General features: G+C 42.8%; 1 protein-coding gene across 1 annotated transcript in view; it reads right to left on the reverse strand.

The window, feature by feature from the left end:
- Cubn (cubilin) overlaps positions 1-19,364 on the reverse strand; it is a 208,006-nt gene that overhangs the window by 86,396 nt on the left and 102,246 nt on the right. The window contains 1 exon segment of the mRNA NM_053332.4: positions 17,778-17,947. Within this exon segment, the coding sequence (NP_445784.3) occupies positions 17,778-17,947 (170 nt within the window).

A 19,364-nucleotide genomic window follows, 5' to 3' on the forward strand; every position in this document is an offset into this window, starting at 1 on the left:
GCAAGTGAGGTGCGCTTGGCTTAGGAAAAAAATAAGTCAATCAAAGACAGCCCTGTCCGGGACTATGCTGGAACTGTTCCAACCTACATTCTGTGCCACTGGAGTGAAGTTTATATTAAATATGCCCAAATCCCTCCACCACTCTGTGAAACTCAAATGTCCTCATCAGGCTGGTCCTCTGAGCTAACATGGTTTCTGAACACATATGCGTGAAGCAGTGATAAAGGCGTCCCTTGTGTTACTATGGCAATACTTGTTAGCACTAAGTACACACTCTGTCAGAAACCAGATTCAGCCTTTCTCATTTGATTCTTCCAAGCAATTTCTCTACCTATACCTCTAGCAAGAAACTCATAGACAACCTAAGTAATATGTAAGTTATATAGCTTCTAAGAGGGAATGAGACACACTGGATCAGAAAACTACACTTGAAACTCTTATTTTGTCCAATATAAGATTTCAGTTGAACAGGGTAGATATATTGATATAATAAGTTTCTGAAATAAGTTAAATTAAATCAACAATGGATGTCTCATTCCAAACCAATTGCCATCTACATTTTGTTAAACATTTTGGGGAGATAACCGACTATTCAAGGATCTAAAGAGAGGAAGGCATTCATAAGTAACTTGGAAAATCTACTGCTAGCTATAATCAGAATTCTCTCACAGAAGCAGGGTTGGGAGGGCATTCCGAGTTGATTTGCATAAGCACATGAATAAGATGGCAATAGGATTTGAAGTCTCAGAAAAAGAGACCAGGCTTTGAGAGTAACAGATGTGAAGTCGATGAGGTTCTACAACAGTGCCTCTTTCTCCCTCTCCTTCTTGTCACTTAAGGTTCATATTTTAAATCCAAATATTCAATAAGGGAAACTTTAAAAAATGGTTTTTATTCAGTCAACATTGACTGAGAATTGAATTCTATTCTTCTAGCCAATTCAAAATATGGTTTTCAGCATGATCAGCTTGCTTGACCACTTGCTCTCTGCAGAGAGACAGACATCTGCCTCACACCTTCTCCCATAAGCTCAGAGAACATCCAGGGAGAGGGGAGCAGGTATGACTGCAGACTCAACAAATAAGGAGGGCTGCTCTAAAGCAGTAGCTCCTGAACGTAACTGGCTCCTTATACCCATAAGCTCACCCGGCTGTGGTTGCCTATGTAAGACCTGCACAAGATCAAGCTTGTCAATATCCCACCCAGCACGGAAAAGGGAGGGACTCAAGAGACTCCACCCCCTAGGCTAAGAGCTGTTGGGAACTGATGAATGACAGAAAGAGGTGAGGCAATTTTCTTCAGTGCTATGGGCCTCGTTCATGCCCCAGTGTATAGTTCTCGAATGTATGGGTGGTACTACTCTCAGCCGGTCGTTCTCAGGCCCAAATAACCTCCAATTCCCCAAACTCCAAAGGCCCTCCTAATATCCAAAAATGGGCTCAACCTGGACTATAGGAAGATTTCTGATGGTTAGTTTTTAAAACAAACAAACAAAACAAAAAACAAAAACAAAAAAACAACGACAACAACAACAACAAAAAAAACCCAAAAAACAAAAAAACAGCATTCTTCAAGAACTTGTGAAGTGAACTCCTGTGCATGAAAAGGAGCCATTCCCCCTACCTCTGGCAGAAGAGATATATGGCTACCTGTGGTGCCTCTCAGCATATCAAAGCCGTTGGCCTCCAAATTCTTTCAGTTACACAAGTACTTGTTGCACATTACAAAGTCCATGCTAGTGGACTGGGTTTTCTCCACCTCCCCCTTTTTCTAAACTCCTTCCAGCTGGGGGGGGGGTGTTCTCTCCACAGTCCTATCCCCCAGCTACCCATTCTCTTTATAGCCCTGGTATCCTCCATGTTTTCTATGATCTGCACCTGCTTCTTTTATTCTGTTTTCTCTGTTCTCTACCCAGGCTTCTCACCCCTCTTTTACAGATAGCCCTGGCCAGGTCTAGCTTGCCGGCTATGTTCAGTCTGCTTCTTTCTCTCTTTGCTCTGGACTCTTCCAGAGGCCTCTAGCTGTTTGCTGTCTTATATATACAATAAAAACCTTCCCCTTCACCATACCATGGAGTAGGCATATTGTCAGTTTATACAGCTATTAAGCAAGCAAGTAAACAAAAAACAGGCATGAAGTTGTGAAGAGGAATTCAGGGCAAGTGAGAGGGGTTCTGAGGAATGATTATGATCAAAATATATTATGTGCGTGTAATGAGAATTTCAAAATAAATAAATATTGTTTCCAGTCTGGTATGGTTGCTTATTTTAGACAAATAATAGCAAAATAATATATAAACTATCACAAATACACCACTTAATTGGTTTAATTTCTTAAACACTGGTAAAATACTAGACTCTAATAAGTATATTCTAACTTCCCAAATAATAGAAATTGAACCTCTCTAAAGTCCTCGCTTAAAAAGATAAAAATATTCTAGTTTAATTTCTGCTGTGGTGATAAAATACCCTGACAAGCAATTTAGGGAAGAAAGGGGCTTCTTTCAGTTTATAATTCCAGCTTACAGTCTATCATTGTGGAGAAGTCATGGCAAGAACCTCAAACAGCTAATCACAGACAAAAGAGTAGAGAGAAATAAATGGATGCAAAGCTTACTTGTGCTCAACTTGTTTACTGTTATACAGTTCAGAACATTTTGCCTAAGGAATGGTGCCACCCACAGTGGACTGTGTGCCTATGTTAATGAATTAAAACAAATCCCCGATAAACAACCCAATGTAGACAATGCCTTCTTGAAATTCTCTTCCCAGGCAATTCTTGTAGTTGAATTGAAGTTATGTACCAAATGTGTGTGTGTGTGTGTGTGTGTGTGTGTGTGTGTGTGTGTGTGTGTGTGTATGGTAATTTTATAAGCACCACTACAAATGCCTTAAGTTAGTCTTCACCAACATGTGATTGTTTTTAAATAAAGTGAGACAAATATGCTTGTTATGAAATTATGCCTATCTAAGATAAGCTGGTACCTCATTCAAGATCACACAACTAGTGAGCATGAATCGTCACTCATCAAACTCTGTATAACACTGTTCCTTCTAAAGCATTTGTGATAGCTGGTTTATTGTCATGTGCTTATAAACCCAGAGTTTGGAATATATCGTAAATTCAAGCCCACAGTGGACAACAATAATAAGACACTGGCTGTATAAACATTTTATGCATATTAAACGTCATTTGGTAAAATTACAAAGCCTCGGACTAACAATGAGACAGTATTTAAGATTGCATCTGAAATGCCAATTCTACTTGAGAGTGAGTTCAACATTTGCAATATTAAGACGACGGTGGTGCATTTCGATTTTTAATTTGCAAAGTCGTACGACGGAAATACTTCAAGAGAGGAAATAGGAGAAACTCTGCTCGTGCTTATTTAAAGATCTCCTGGCATAAAGCTATCAGTATGCATGGTCCTTTATTTCTACTTAGCTCCCAAAGCAGAACTAGCAAGCTGTATCACCGTTGGATAGATGTCTAATGTATTCATACAACATAAGTAACTCTTAAGTCTGCTGCCAAGAAAGTCTAGGCTCAGGAATTGATTTTCCGACCTGCTACTTAGGTAAGAAACGCCAGAGCAGTGTACACACGAGACAAAACCCTCTACTGACTCACTCTTCCAGGTGACATTAACGAAATAAGATTTTTGACGCTGAATCCACAAAATTAAAAATAGCAACCCTTTTCACAGGTTCCAACTAGCAGAGCTCTCAAGAGGCTGAGGCAGATCTGGTTAACGGGCAAACATTTCCACGGGAAAGGATTGGGGATGGTATAAAATCACAAGATTCTAGTGCACGCATTTAATAAGCCAAAAACGTAACGTTAGTGTCTAAAAAGAAAGAAAAAGTACAGAAAGTTGACCCAGGGGAGTCAGGAAAAGCCAGATGTGTAAATGTGCAGAATTTGTCAATTTATAGGTTCTGAGAATAGAGGGCTGGGCTGAGGAAAAACCCTAAGAAGAAGCTGCCCTCCCACATGAGGTGGATTATACAACTAAATTAGGCTTAACAGTAAGAAGCTCGTCACAGGGAGTGAGGTCAAGGGTGGCTGCTGCCAGGTCCCCTGGAGCTGCTGTCATGCCAGGTTTTCTACATTCTGCCTTCAGGGAGAGAATGGCAGGGGTCCAGTCACAGGGCATAGCCAGCTCTCCATGCTCAGCTCCCTGGTCCCTTTCTCTGGCACTGTGAGAGGAGGAGGGAAGGATGAGGTGGGCCAAGGCATTGGACTTAACCCACAGCCTGGAGAAGGTTGGCTACAGCACACAATGCATCAGCTCTTTCCACAGCCTGAGCCTAGCCAGAAGCAAGAACCAAGCTAATGGATTAGGAATGTTCATGTTTGATATTTCAATACCTAAGCGTCAACCTTCGCCGGGTTAATGCATGCCCCCTCATCATACAGCGAGTGGCATTAGGAAGAAAATCATTCAAGTGAGACACCGACATCCCTTCTGGGTGGCATTTATAGTTCTGGGAGGAGGGGCTATGTTCAGAGTCTTACAGAACAGCTATCCGAGAGAAAGCATTAACTGTCTTTTACTTTGTTGTACATGATGTGTTGATGTAAATATTCATTACCAACAAACTAGGTGAGCTATTGGAATGATGGCGGCAGATTTCTTCTGGATGGAAAGATACTCTTATTTAGCAAAATGTCTTTATTATCTTTGATGTGGGGCCAGAATAATTTCTCCTCTTTGGGAGACACGCTGCTCCCTATCTTTTGCTTCCTGATCAAGACTCAGCCCCCTACTCTGTGAAATGGAACCAATATTAGCTTCGCCAAATACGATTTGGGAGAACTAGAGGAGTAAAAAGAATGAGGAGAGTTCCTGCTACAGAGTTGGTGTATAACAGACTGCTACTAAATAGCACGGATCCTTATGACAAACATTTCGCATCTCTCTCCTAGCTCCCAACCCAGTGGATCAGGATGCCGCCAGCCTGCTCTGGTACATCTTTGTTTCTGTCTGTCCTCCTCATGCCTGGAGCCTCCTCTGGGCATCTTAGCATTTCGCTCTTGCCTTGATCACTTTTTTTTTTCCTGCCTTGGCTTTGGACCACCTTTCAGTTCAGTCTCCAAACAACTGCCACGGTGCCGTGTGCTGTCTCCTAGCTATAACATGGGCCACAGGGAAAGCTGAACAGGCCTGCAGATTGCATCGGGGATAAGCAGTCACCTTGAGAGTGGACGAGCCCATGACTGGTGTTGCTAATAACCACTGCAGCCAGAGGTACCCACTCCGCTCTGTTTATGACCCAGAAGTGATCAAAGGACTCATGATCACCTGATGGACTTATCAGTCACCACTTATGACCCCAAGTTCACCCCGATTGCGGGGCCAAAATGGGTTTCCGCTTTGGCAGTGGCACATACTTCGCTTTCTAAAACTTCCAAGCTGAGCTTTGCACGAGGAGAAACTGGGAATGTCTAAGTGTGTGCTTTCATTTCTCTTTGCGGAACTCCGCTTTTTGTCCCCTCATTTGCGAGTTTTCTGGGAAATAGCACAGCAAAGCAGCTGTAGCATGATCAAATGTGTTAGGTGGGGGCTGGTGAAACAGCCTGGCAGGTAACGGCATCTGCAGACAAGCCTGATGACCTGAGTTCGATCCCTGGGGTCCCCTCACATGATGGGAAGAGAGACGCAGCTCTAATGGGATATCTTCTGACCTCCATATGCATTCCCACATATCCACAGAATTAATACATAAAAGTGTACTTAGAATATTAATTTCATTAGGATGATACACTGAAGACTGAAAAAATATATCTTAAAATGTATAAGTGGGGACTGTTCCTGATTTAATGATGATCGTGGACAAAGAGCTGAGGATTCTGGACCCAGCTCTGTGTTCCTAAGGTCCACGTTGTAAAGCGATAAGTAGGACCTTTAATGTAATATATATGACTAATCTTACTAGAAGAAGTGACAACAGCCAGATCACAGGATGAGGGGCACCACAAGTACAGTTTCTCAGTTAGTTCTTCTTATGGCTCCACTCTGCAGCTTGGAAATTTTAAAGATGGAGAAAAGGTAAGTGACTTGGAATCAAGTACTTGTCAGTAGTACAGAACGGTATAAATCATGTCTTCCTGCCATCTCGTTATTGAACCAAAGGGAAAGGTGAATCAAATTGCATTCATTTAGCTCAATATTAAGAGGCCAGAGCTCTGTGAAGTTACATGAGTTCCCCATGACCTTTTGAGAAAGATAATCATTGGAGCTTCTTGCTTTTTGAAGACTGTAATAGGGCATCCTTGGGGGTGGTGAAGGCTAATCTCAGTTGTCAACGTCACTTCATCTAGAATTAACTAGGACCCCAGCAGCACACCTGTGAGGGAGACTTCTTGGTTGGATCAATTAGAGGTCATAAAACTCGCTTGAAACTCGAGGCCACCCCTTCCTTCTGGTAGAAGCTTCTGGTAGAAGAAGGAAGCTTTTGCCTTTTTGCCCGCTTGCCCTCATTCTAACTGGCAAGTTCATCTAGCCTGTTCCTCTAGAGAACTATGACTAACAGGGACATTTTAAAAAGCCTTGGGCTGGGCTCCCCGTGGATTTCAGAGTGTTTGACATCTGTCATGCTTACCACTCAATAGCACAGAATTCCCAGCACAGCGTATTCATCAAGGTGTCTAACCAGCAGCCCAGTGTGCGGACTAATGCATAAGCCTGAAATTTATATTCCTGACTGCTCTATCTGCTCCTGTTCTTGGACCTGGGTATGCTAGCAGCTGGATGCTGCCTTTCGTGGGCCTAATTGCAGATCTGGCACCGCGGGGCTTCTCCCTTTCATCCTGACTCCATTGGGCCACCAGGTTCTTACTCTTTACTAGATTTTAACTCCGGCTGGCAACTCATGTCTCTGCTTAAGTGAATTAAATCTTAACAAAGTAAAAGAAACATGGGGAAGGGCAATATGCGTGGAGGGTAAAAGAACTATTCACATCGGTCAGGTTCAAAGGAAACTCGGATTCCCCAAACTCCGAAAGGCACTCCAAATATCAGAAGTGAGCTCAACCTGATTCGTAGGTGGGTTTGTAGTGGTTTTCTGGCAGTGATAAAAACGAACATTCCTCAGGAGCTTGTGAGTTTCCCTCTACCAAAGGAGTCTTTGCCCTTACCTCCAGCAAAAGTGGGGTGGGGGATGGGGGAGGAGGGGTTGGGGGAGGAGGGGGTGTTATCCAACTAACCTCTGGAACCTCTCAGCCTATCAATGTCCTTGCTGGACCCCTGGCCCCTCAGTACTTGCCATACATTTCAATGCTCTCCCACTGGTCTCCGGCCCTCCCCCCACTTCTTATAACCTAGGTTTATCCTCACTAGACTTTCTCTATTCTCTCTCCCTGTTCCTTCCCCCTCTCTCTGATAGCCCTGGCCCGTACAGTCTGCCAGCCATGTTCAGTTTACTTCTTTGTCTACCTGCTCTAGACTCTTCCAGATGCCTCTGTATATTTTCTCTCTCGGATGCGCAATCAACCCTTCCCATACCACCGAGCAGTCATGTCATGTCATTAGTTTATACAATATCAAGGTACAAAAATCAACCTTGAGAACAGAGAACTCTCGAAGCACCTTCACGTTACATACGGTAGCAGCGTAGCCGCTAATGGAATTCCCAGCTTCGAATCTGGCCCCAAGAGAGAGGAAGTACTAAATGACAAAGAAGGGAGTCTCTCAGGATACGGTCCACGCTGTCAGAGTCATAGATGTAATCAGGGAAGGATACAGAAACCTTGCGGTGGCTTTTTTCTTTTGAGGGGAGGGAGGAAGGAAGCTGGGCTTCCGCATCAGGGATATTTCCCATCACCCTGCTCTGAAACGGAAAAGGCTAGGAGATGTAAACAGGTCTGCAAGCGGTGCCTAAAGATCCCTCAGGAATGAGCCAACATGAGCATCAAGCAGGATAAATACCCGGGCCCTGCGTGGAGAGCTGTGGCTTCAGCTCAACTCCTTGCTTTGCTTTGGCAGATTGATTTGACATGGGCATGGGAATGGCTAAGGAGATTATCACAAGTGAGTCACAAAACAAACATTCTAAAGCCCTTGCTCAAGAAGCCCCCTAAAATGTCTAATGGGGATCCAAAACGAAGGGCAGAAGGGAGAGAAAAGTAGAGAGAATGAAGACCGCCTAAAAGGGAGGGGGAAAGGGAGGGGGGAGAATATCCTGGATTCATTGTGAAACAGTAAATATTTAAAGAAGGCCGTGTCCCCTTCTCTCTCTCTCTGAAACTCCAGTTATCTGTTACTCCTGCTTCCCTTTGGTTCCCTCTGGGAAATGACTGTGTTTTCAAAGCAAGCCTGCCTTGGGATGCATCACAGGGGGAGAGAAAGACAAATTATGGAGCCTGCCTAAGGCGCCTGTCCTGTTGAACCCTGGGTGCCGTGGGCAGATAATGTGAACAACCGGCTCGCTGCCTGGGAGAGAGGCTCCGGGTCTGGACTGTTTCAGTTCAGATCCGACACTTGACTTCCTTTCCCTTAGATAGGCACCAAAAGCTTCAGGGAAAAAAAAAATAAAACAAACAAAACTGGACCAGTGTTTGCTGCCTCTGCCTCCTCCTCCTCCTTTTCATCCTCCTCCTCCTTTTCATCCTCCTCCTCCTCAGGCTTAGACTGTTTGACCAAGTGTATTACCCCTTGCAAATGAGAAGCAGGATGGCCCGTGCTCTTGCTCAGCTTGCTTTTTATCGGTGCTGATTCTCACAAGACAGACATTCCATTGCGCTGAGCACTGAGGCTGCTGGAAACGGAGGTCAGCCTCCCGGGGGGCCCTAGGTATCCCTCAGTTGCCCTCCCTTCTCCCCCTCCCCCACCTCCCCGCCCCAGTCTGTCCCTCCTCCTCCTTCTCACACTGAGCCCAGCCATTTTCTCCCAGATCAATAAGAACTTACAGACTCACAGTACCTAAGGCTCAGACGAGAAATTCTAACGAAGCAATTAAACTGGCAGTTGGAGGTCACTTTAACATTTAGCCTTTGGGAAGGAAGACATAATGGAGTCACTCCCCCCCCGCCCCCCCCCCCCCGTGACCACGAAGAGCCACCCCCCAGGCAGCAGACACTAACTGTTCAGCATTAAACACTTATGACTCCAAAGCTATAGGAGAGCTAACACCAGGCTGGAAATAGGGTGAGCGGGATGCACAGACATTTTACCAAATTATATGAAACCCAGTTCAGGTCAGCTGTGTGTGGGAGCCTCAACATTTTAATAGAAGTCTTAGTTTTGGGTTGTTTGTTTGTTTGTTTTAAAGAAATCGGTTTCCCTTCCTTTTCATTATAGCAGAATGAAATTCTAGGAAATACACCTGTGCTGTGTTTTCTAAGTCCTCATGCAGCTCAAAATAATGAGGTCCTAGGTCAATAACAGCGTCAGGAGTGAGCTGATTGGGGCACAATCCCGCAGGTGTCCTCTAAAAATCTCAGAATGCATGGACCCCAGCAGGAGTACAGATGGCAAGGGCTCATTCACTCCTATATTCACGTGTGTCTATCAGGAGGACTCCAGGCATCAGACTGCTGCCTTTGGGTACAGACTGCTGTGGGTTATAGGAAAGATGGGCGGGGTTCATTTATTGCCCTAGTTAATTGTATATCACAGTGATAGAACACCAGATAGGAACAACTGGGGGGTGGGGTTGTATTTTGGCTGATGGCTCTATTTTAATTTTTAATTTGTTTCCTCGCCATGCTGAAGTTTGCCTCTCATTCCTAGTGCTCCAGCTTGGGGCTATCTTTGGGCTCACCCTACCTTCGAGATGAGCTCTCATCTGTACACAGAGAAAGATGAGACTGCCATTCAAACCCCAGTGTGCTTGCATTCCAGAGAGTGGATAAGAGAGGTCCTGAGAGTCAGACTTTGACAGGCTATTGCCCTTACTGTCCATTGTAACCCCCTTCCCTCCTCCTTCTCACAAGTAGAGCTTCAAAGTGAACACTCTTCTCAACTGTCCCAGGTTCCCAGAACCCTTAGCAAACTAAGATCCTTAGATCCAGGGCAGAGGGCGTGGGATATGCCACACTCAATACCAAGGGCCTAGTGGTGACTGGTCATGATCAATACCTACATCGAATGAATGAATGAGTGAGTGAATGAGTGAATGAGTGAAGCAACAGTCAGTCAGCTTCTAAAACGAGGACATTTTCTACTCCATATTTAAATGTTTTCTTTCAGTGATAATTCAAGACAATTTTTGTATTTTATTAAAATACTTATTCTTTAGGGAGAATGATAAGGGTTACATTTGAGTACTGGGCCTGCTATTAATGTGTATTGGACCTTGACATAGGCCCTATTAATCTCCCTCTTTTTAACAGATTTTTATAGAGATGACACTGAATGATTTGTAATGTGTCCTGACTTCAGCATTCTGTGTCTTTATGGCCTGATGACTGTTGATATTTTCATTATAATCACCCTAATTACTACATTTTCGCAAAAACAGGATGACTCGTTCCTGTTTTTAAGCACAGTTTACTGCGGTATCGATGGTACACTTGAGCTTTACTAAAATTGCCCTGAATACAAGCATTGTTGGAAGCATCATTGGCTACGGTTATTTTTCCCCCGGCTAATGGCTCTGTCTAAACACCAGGACCAAGGAGTTAACTTTGGTGTCTCTAAAATGAATGCTTGGCTTTGTATGAACTTAAGCTACAGAGATTATTACGTAAGGCACTGGACACTACAGAACATTTTGCATCCAGTGTCCATCTGGTTGTAAAGATAAATGGCCAGGGTTTCAACACTGGCCTTCATGAATCTCTGGATAACTAACTATATCTTGGAGCCAGGCTTCCATCCTCCAGCATTGCCCAGACTGGCTCCAAACCTCTGTAGACCTCCTGTTCTCATAATTGAGTGTACTTGGCAACTGTGCACAGCAGGCCTCTATCCTAATTTACCTGTATACCATTTCCATATTTAATGACGTTGTTGTGAGGATGATTTCTACATTATATAAGAAAAGATCACTTAGCTCATACAGTTTAAGCCATTCACAATGTAAATGTATAAATCAGAAAAAAAAATTAAGGCATGTATTCTAATTTCCCATTTTAAATATATACAGTTATAGGATCCATCTGGGTCACTGCACTGTTTAATTTTGTGTTAGCAACAGAACATCTGACAGAGGAACTAAAGGGAGGGAGGTCTTGACTCAGCAGATAGTTTTACAGCCATTTCAGTTCATCATAACAGAAAAAAGCATGGTGTCCGAGAGGCTCCATTTCTAGTGGCAAACACATGAGCTGAGTAACTCATGTAGCACACACCAGAAAACAACAAAGTCAGAATGTAGAACAAGAGTAAGAGTCATGCAGACATCCTTAGTGACCTACTTCTTCTGCTGGCCCATGCTAACACCCTAAGCTCCACACTTCTCCAAATAGCACCACAACTAAAAACCAAGTGCTGAAAGCATTAGCTTTTGAGATACCTCAGATTCAAACCCTAACACTGTTGCAAATCAATCCATTCTTATCACCTTGTACAAAGCGCAAGTCCAATGGGTCAAAGACCTCCAAATAAAACCTGATACACTGAAACTAATAGAAGAGAAAGTGGGGATGGTATGTGCTCTAAGATCAAGAATTGACAAATGGGACCTCATAAAATTTCAAAGCTTCTGTAAGGCAAAGGATACTGTCATTAGGACAAAACAGCAACTAACAGATTGGGAAAAGATCCATCTGAGAGAGGGCTAATACCAATATATAAAAAGAACTCAAGAAGTTAGACTCCAGAGAATAAAATAACCCTATTTAAAAAATGGGGGACAGAGCTAAGCGAAAAATTCTCAACTGAAGCATATTGAATGGCTGAGAAGAACCTAAAGAAATGTTCAACATCCTTAGTCATCAGTGAAATGCAAATCAAAACAATCCTGAGATCCCACCTCACACCAGTCAGAATGGCTAAGACCAAAAACTCAGGTGACAACAGATGCTGGCGAGGATGTGGAGAAAGAGGAACACTCCTCCATTGTTGGTAGGTAGGATTGCAAGCTGGTACAACCATTCTGGAAATCAGTCTGGAGGTTCCTCAGAAAACTGGACATAGTACTACCTGAGGACTCAGCTATACCACGCCTGGGCATACACCCAAAAGATGCTCCAAAATATAACAAGGACACGTGTTCCACCATATCCATAGCAGCCTTATTTATAATAGCCAGAAGCTGGAAAGAACCCAGATGTCCTTCAACAGAGGAATGGATACAGAAAATGTGGTACATTTACACAATGGAGTACAATTCAGCTATTAAAAACAATGACTTCATGAAATTCTTAGGCAAATGGATGGAACTAGAAAATATCATCTTGTGTGAGGGCACCCAATAACAAAAAAAGTACACATGGAATGCAGTCACTGGTAAGTGGATAGTAGCCCAATAGCTCAAATTACCCAAGATACAGTCCACAGCCCACATGAATCTCAAGTAGTTGGAAGACCAAAGTGTGGATGCTTTAGTCCTTCTTAGAAGGGAGAACAAAATATTCATAGGAGGAAATACAGAAACTAAGTGTGATACAGAGACTGAGGGAAAGGTTATGGCCCCACTTGGGGAATCCATCTCATATACTGTCACCAAATGCAGACAATATTGTGGATGCTCATGTTGACATTTGCCTGATATAGCTATCTCTTAAGAGGCTCTCCCAGAGCCTGACAAATACAGAGGCAGGTGATCACAGCCAACCATTGGACTGAGAATGGGGTCCCTAATGGAGGAGTTAGAGAAAGGACTGAAGGAGCTGAAGGGGTTTGTAACCCCATAGGAAGAACAACCAACCAGACCTCCCAGAGCTCCCAGGGACTAAATCACTACCCAAAGAATACACATGGAGGGACCCATGGCTCCAGCCACATATGTAGCAGAGGATGGCTTTATCAGGCATCAGTGAGAGGAGAGGCCCTTGGCCCTGTGAAGACTCAATGCCCCTGTGTAGGAGAAAGCCAGGGTGGGAAGGTGGGAGGGAGAACACTGTCATAGAGGCAAGGGGAAGGGGGAAGGGATAGGAGGACTCCAGAGGGGAAATTAGGAAAGGGGATAACATTTGAAATATAAGTAAAGAAAATATCCATTTAAAAAAAAGAGGGGAAAAAGTAAAAAGAAAACATGACTGCAACCATTACTTTTGTCTCTTACATTTGGCTGCTCTTTTACCATAAGTACCACATCCTTTATATATATATATATATATATATATATATATATATATATATATATATATATGTAAATATAATATAGTTTTCTTATGGCATACATACATACATATTGCTTTCCTGTGACTTTTAAAATGTAATTTTTCATTGATTTATCCAGAGGTTATTGTCTTTTATCCTTCCATGTCATTTATGCCTATAATTCAACACTCAAGAAATTTGGCACTTTCTACCCTGATGTGATCTAGAGACTTCCACCAACTGCCCACACTGAGCAGTGATTCTGTTTCCATTCGTATTACACTGTCATTTCTGGTCTGTGTGACACCTTTGGTCACCCACTCTTTATATTCAGCTTTACCCTAGGTGTCTTCGTGATCATTCTTTCCTGTTCTCCTAGCTTTCCGTTGCCCCTTGATCAGTGGCATGATCCCTATAGAGTTTACATGGTCCTCCTGGAAGTGACCATACTTACTCCCGTGACTTTAAGAACCACCCAAGTAAAAACACATTTACAAACATACATATACATCTCTTCCCCTAAGGTCCCCATCTTGAGCATCAAATTCAAATTCTATAGGGTAGCCATGTCAACACTTCCTATGGAACCCATCATAGCTTAATTCTTTATTCAGTTGATTGCTTTGTTGTTCATGAGCTCTTTACACAAATACCTTCCATCACCCATCCACCTCCCATCATGTAACTGGCCCATGGGTCTTCCTCTTGGTCCACATAGCAGATCTCCAGTATGAATGGTCCCTTGTTTCCATTTTCAAGGCAACTGCCCAGAATAAGGCTTTACCACTCAAGCGTTTCCCTCCGATTCTCAAGTTTTTACCAAACCTTTTTCTTTCTCTACCAATTTATGCCTTACTCTGCTCATTGTAAAATACAATTCTGAGTGAGTTATTCCTCTATTACATGGAAAATGTTCATGGACTGACTCTACCCATAAGATATTTTTTCTTTTTACCAAGGCATACTGCAGAGCATTCAACTTGGATGGCTTCTGTTGGCTTTGGTCTCCTCCCTTCGTAACAACTGTCTACACTCCAGGCACAAAGCTTGTCTTTCCCATTCTGGAGTCCATGTGCTATTTTCCCACCCTTCCTTCTCTGGCAGCTTCCTTCACCCCTTGCCTCACTACATAATCCTTGTCACTTAAATGCTATCTCCAGTATGAAAGCTTCCAGGACCAGTGACTCATCCTCTGCTGCTTTCTTGTGAAGATTATGGCAGTCCGTGTGCTGAGTCCTTGGTATACTAAGCACCAGCTGGGATTCTATAAGGAAGATTCATAACCTTCTGCATCTAAGGAGTCTGAGACCCTGTGTCAGAGATGAGGAGGCCCCTGCTTGCCCTTAAAGCCAATGATTCTCCCAGCATTCCATGCTGCCTCTTCTCTTGCTTGTTGAACATGCCTGCCTGAAATCACATGTCCCTCCAGTAACAGAAGCATGCCCAAGTCTACAGTTGAAAAGCTTCTCTTTGACGGCGAGCACGCCTTCCACATTTTCTCAAGTAACCCAACAACAAATGTGGCAGAAGCCCTCTTATTAACCTACTACTCCAGTTAATGCGACTAAAGCTGAATGGCGAACTCTTCCCAAACAGCTCGGCTCGTCATGACCACATCTGGGCTAGACCCATGCTCATCCTACCAAAACACTGAATGTCTGGGCCACTCCACTACGGTGAGTCGCAGTGTTGGTGTGGTTTACTTTTTATATCACACCTTGCTGGGTGTTTCAGGGTACCTGCTTCTCAGTACCGTTCTGCCCACTTGGATAGGCTACTCCAGCTGTGTCATCCTGTCAATGTGTTCAGATGATAACACTTTGTGTTTTGATGTAGCTGCCAAGCTGAATCCTACCCAGCACCTGTCTGCCAGTTTACCCGCTCAGCTCCATCCTCTGATGACATACTGTCTGAGGTCTCACTTCCTCTTGGTCATTCTCTCCTGCGATGGTTGGTTAAACCAAGCCCTTCTGTGCATGGAGACATGTCTGTAGTTAACACAAACTTTGGCCTGTGTATTGGTCCCCAGGGTCCATGGAAATAAATCACTTCATGAACACAGAAAGGAAAAACACTCCCAAACTGGGTGTGACTTTAACCTGGGTTTTGATCTTATCACAGTCTGCAAGCTGAGCTCTAGGGATCATGGAACCAATGGAGGAAGAATTGTATCTCCACTCAGCTACACTGTGGACGCTAAGGAGAGAGGACAGTGGAGAACTCCCTGTTGCCCCAGTCCATGGGTAGACAGTGTGTTTCTAGCCCTTTCAAACTTCTATTGAAGACCCTTCTTTGATCAATATTTACTTCTGTTTGCTTGTAAAGGATTTTTACAAGCCTATAGTTTCTTTTTTTAGATGAAACAAGTACTTCCATTTGCCTTTTGTTTGCTTGCTTGCTTCTAATTATTGCTATAAAGAGTCAGCATTTAGTCTGTAGCACTCTGAAAGACAGTCTTTTCCCCACCCCATCCCACCCCTCACTTGAAGTTTTTCTTAAGTAAATATGCCTCTTTATTCTGCTTGTGACGTGAGTAATTTTATTAAAAAAATGATTTTTATCAATTTCAGAAGTCTTAATCCATCACTAGCTCACTAAATACTGCTTCTGCTTTATTCTCTGCTCTTTTCCTGTTAGGGTCCTTTTCTATGCATCCCGTCCCTGTGTCTAAGACTCTCTTGTTCACCTGTGCTTTTCTTCACCTTCATTAACTTGAGTTACCTTCCAGTTCCTTACTCCTTACTTCATCCTAATCTAAATTTCTCAAACATTGTGGAGTCTTCAGTTTAGGTACTATGGCTTTTTGTTCTAAAATTGTCAGCTGGCTCTTTTTGTTTTAATGGTTGCACTGTGACTTTTTAGTGTTTGCAACTCTTCACTGAAATATTTTAGTCTGATTTTTATCTTCGGGAGCTTAGTGATCATGTGTCTGGTGGCCTCAATAGTTGGCATGCCAGCGAGCCTGTTTTTGTTTATTGTTCTGCTGCGTCTCATTATATAACAGCATCCTGTCAAGTGGATGAATTATTGTGACAGGCTGCAGGCTATTGCACAAGGAAACAGACAGGGGTCTAGGATGAGTCTTTTCTCCTTTCTGAAGTCTTTAGAGTGTTTCTTCTAATTATCTATACCCAAACATAGAAGCAACATTCTATTCCTTCTCCTTTATCCCATATCTTGAGATTTGTAGGGACACTCAGATGACTGGAAGCCGAGAAGCAGTCTCCGTGGAGGCTATTGTACCTTTCTATTACTTAGGATATAATGTTCATCCAGTACCTGCAGCTCCTTGGGCTGTGGGCTCACTATTCTCATTGCTCCAAAAGTCCCGGAAGTACCAATGACCTTTCCTGAATGGTCAAAGCCCTGACAGGCAAAGACTGCTCCAAATTCCGTGCTCACTTCTCTCCCACATATTAAAAGAGACACCGCTCCATTTACAAAGATGTTTTTAAATGTCATCCAACTTTTAAATATTGCTTTCAGGATGGTTGGTCCAAATTCGCAGTAAGGGGGAATGAATGTCCTACATATGATACCTTGCCCACTCCGACTCTCAAGGTTTGTTTAGGGTGTCCATATATAACTGTAACTCAAATGAACCTTTTCTAATGAATCCAGCCTTGGAAAATGATAGTTAAAATGCACATTACCCGACTTGATGATTTTGAAACATGGAAAATCTTTTGGATTTTCCTGAGTTGAATTCAAGGAAACTAGCCAGTTGGAATGTGTGTAAGGAACTGTCAGGAAGCAAAAATAGGAAGATCCATTAACCAAGAAAGCCTGGTTTGTGTTAGAATGAAGTACCTATAAACACACAAAACGTGGAAAGTCTTTTGCTGGAAAATCAACATCCGAGTAATTTTTAAATTACTGAGATAAAGAATGCTTCATTCATTCTTACATCAACTACCGCACATTAACTTCAAGTCAGAAGCTTTAGCTATTGGTAGCAGCAAAACCACCTTATCAGAAAACCCACTGAGAGCCGCATCCCTTTCTGAACCCTAACCTCCCGGCCCATTGAGTCCTATCAGACTATTGAGTCCTATCAGAGTATTGATTTCAACTGAAAAACTCTGATCATAAGAAAGATAAATCTCTCTGGGGAGCCCAGAAGCTAAATGCTAACCTACCTAAACCAGTTATGACAAGTCTGTCCACAGCTTCTCAGTTCTACTGTGTGGCCAGTCATGCCCATAAGAAGGCTTTTGTAGTAATCATAGCTTATTAAACACACACACACACACACACACACACACACACACACACACACACACACACACTGTCTTTTCTCTCTCTGCCAGATAGTGGACTGAGATAGGGTTATCGAACCTATTTCAACACAGCTACTGAACAAACCTCTAGGTCATCCTCCTACTGATCATATTTTAAGCAAATAATAATAATTAATAATAATAACAAACGAACAAACAAACAAGCAATGCCTTTAAAGTTGCTAGGAATTGGTTCTCTTATGACATGACACTGAAAACATCTGTAACTAATAAACATACCCCCAAAATTTGTCCATATTGCAGTGGTAACAAATTGTGTCACTTACCGTAAGACAAGAATCTGGAGCTTCAAGGTCAAAGTCAGTGATATTCAAGAGAACACGGTGATGTCGCTCAACTTGAATGATCCAGGAGCACTCTGTATTAGCTCTGTAGTTGTTGGGGTAATTTGGAGAATGAATCTCTCCTCTGGAAAGCTGGATAATTCCACCACAACCTGCAAGTAGGAGACACAGTTCAGCCGCAGAGAAACCCCTGTTCTAGAAGAATGTAAGCAATCTGGTGCTAATCACAGGCATATAGTGTACTATTTGTCTTGACTACAGGATTAACTTCAAAGAACTGAATATCCATATATTAATTTATTCATCCTACATAAATAAGGTAACATGGCTAATACTAATATAATGCTTGAAATACTATAAGTATTGGTGCCAAAAGTTAATTGAAATAATATAAGCTATAATTCAGCTGGTAGAGTTCTTGTCTAACGTGCTCTCAAACCTGGTTTCAAACTCTAGCATTGCATATACTGTGCATAGCCATGCATCCCATAATCCCACACAGAGGTGGAGAAGGCAGATCTGAAGTTCAAAGTTAACTGTTGCTACATGGAAAGTCTACAGTCAGCATGGTCTACACACGACCCTGTCTCAAAATAATAAAAACAGCAGTAAACCTAAGTACGGGTGAATTCATGCTTTCACAGTCCATAAAGCTCTCCTTTGTTGTTCTCTCAAGCATACACTCTAAGAATCATCCCTGCCTTTGCAATGTTTCATAGTCCAATAGCTTATGATATTATAAATTACTTGATGTCTGGCTCTGGAATTGCTAATATTCTAGGCAGACCGCATTACATAAGTTGCATTTCATTCTTACCATGTTATCAAGTGTCTGTCAGTGCTCCTTGGGTTTATGATAATACAAACAACTGATAGAAAATATCATCGATGTTTTTTGGGAAGTGTAGGATTGTCATACAGGTGAAGGCAGGTACAAGATAGAACGAGGCCTGTCATTGGATGAGAAGGAAGGATGGGCGGGAGGAAAGTTTGAAGGAAGGAGAGGAGACTGGAGGAGACACAAGAGAGAACATGGAGGCTGATGTTACGATTCCACTCTGTGTATTTACAGGTTGCTATGAATATTCTTGAGGGATGGATGTGTACAGGGCTTTGTATGATTAGGTGGGCAATTATATCTTATCAATTGGATCAGAGGTTATTGTGTGTTCTTTCATGTAGTGATTTAAGTGTAAGAGAGTGTGTGGCAGCAGAGACACTGGGCTGCCATGGAGATGGATGTGTGCTTACGGCAGTATGGTATGAGATGGGGCAGAGCGGGTGAGGGGCTCGCTGATTGAGGTGAAGAAATCTATCAGATATCTCGGGGCACTGCGGTGCTGGATCTAGAGGGGGTAAAAGAGTCTTGAGAGTTACATTTTGTAGAATGTACCTAGTGAGGGTAAAAGACAGCCTTTTATTTTATATGATTTTACAACAACAGGACAGTGGGGCTAATCTGAATGTTAAACACATAAATTCATGTACAAGTCACTCTAAGAGAGATTTCACATACTCCATACTCTCTTGGCATTAAGGAGGTGACTTAAGGTGGCCTCCTGTCACATC

This window comes from Rattus norvegicus, chromosome 17 (assembly GCF_021556685.1).
Source record: "Rattus norvegicus strain SHRSP/BbbUtx chromosome 17, alternate assembly SHRSP_T2T, whole genome shotgun sequence".
NCBI lineage: Eukaryota > Metazoa > Chordata > Mammalia > Rodentia > Muridae > Rattus > Rattus norvegicus.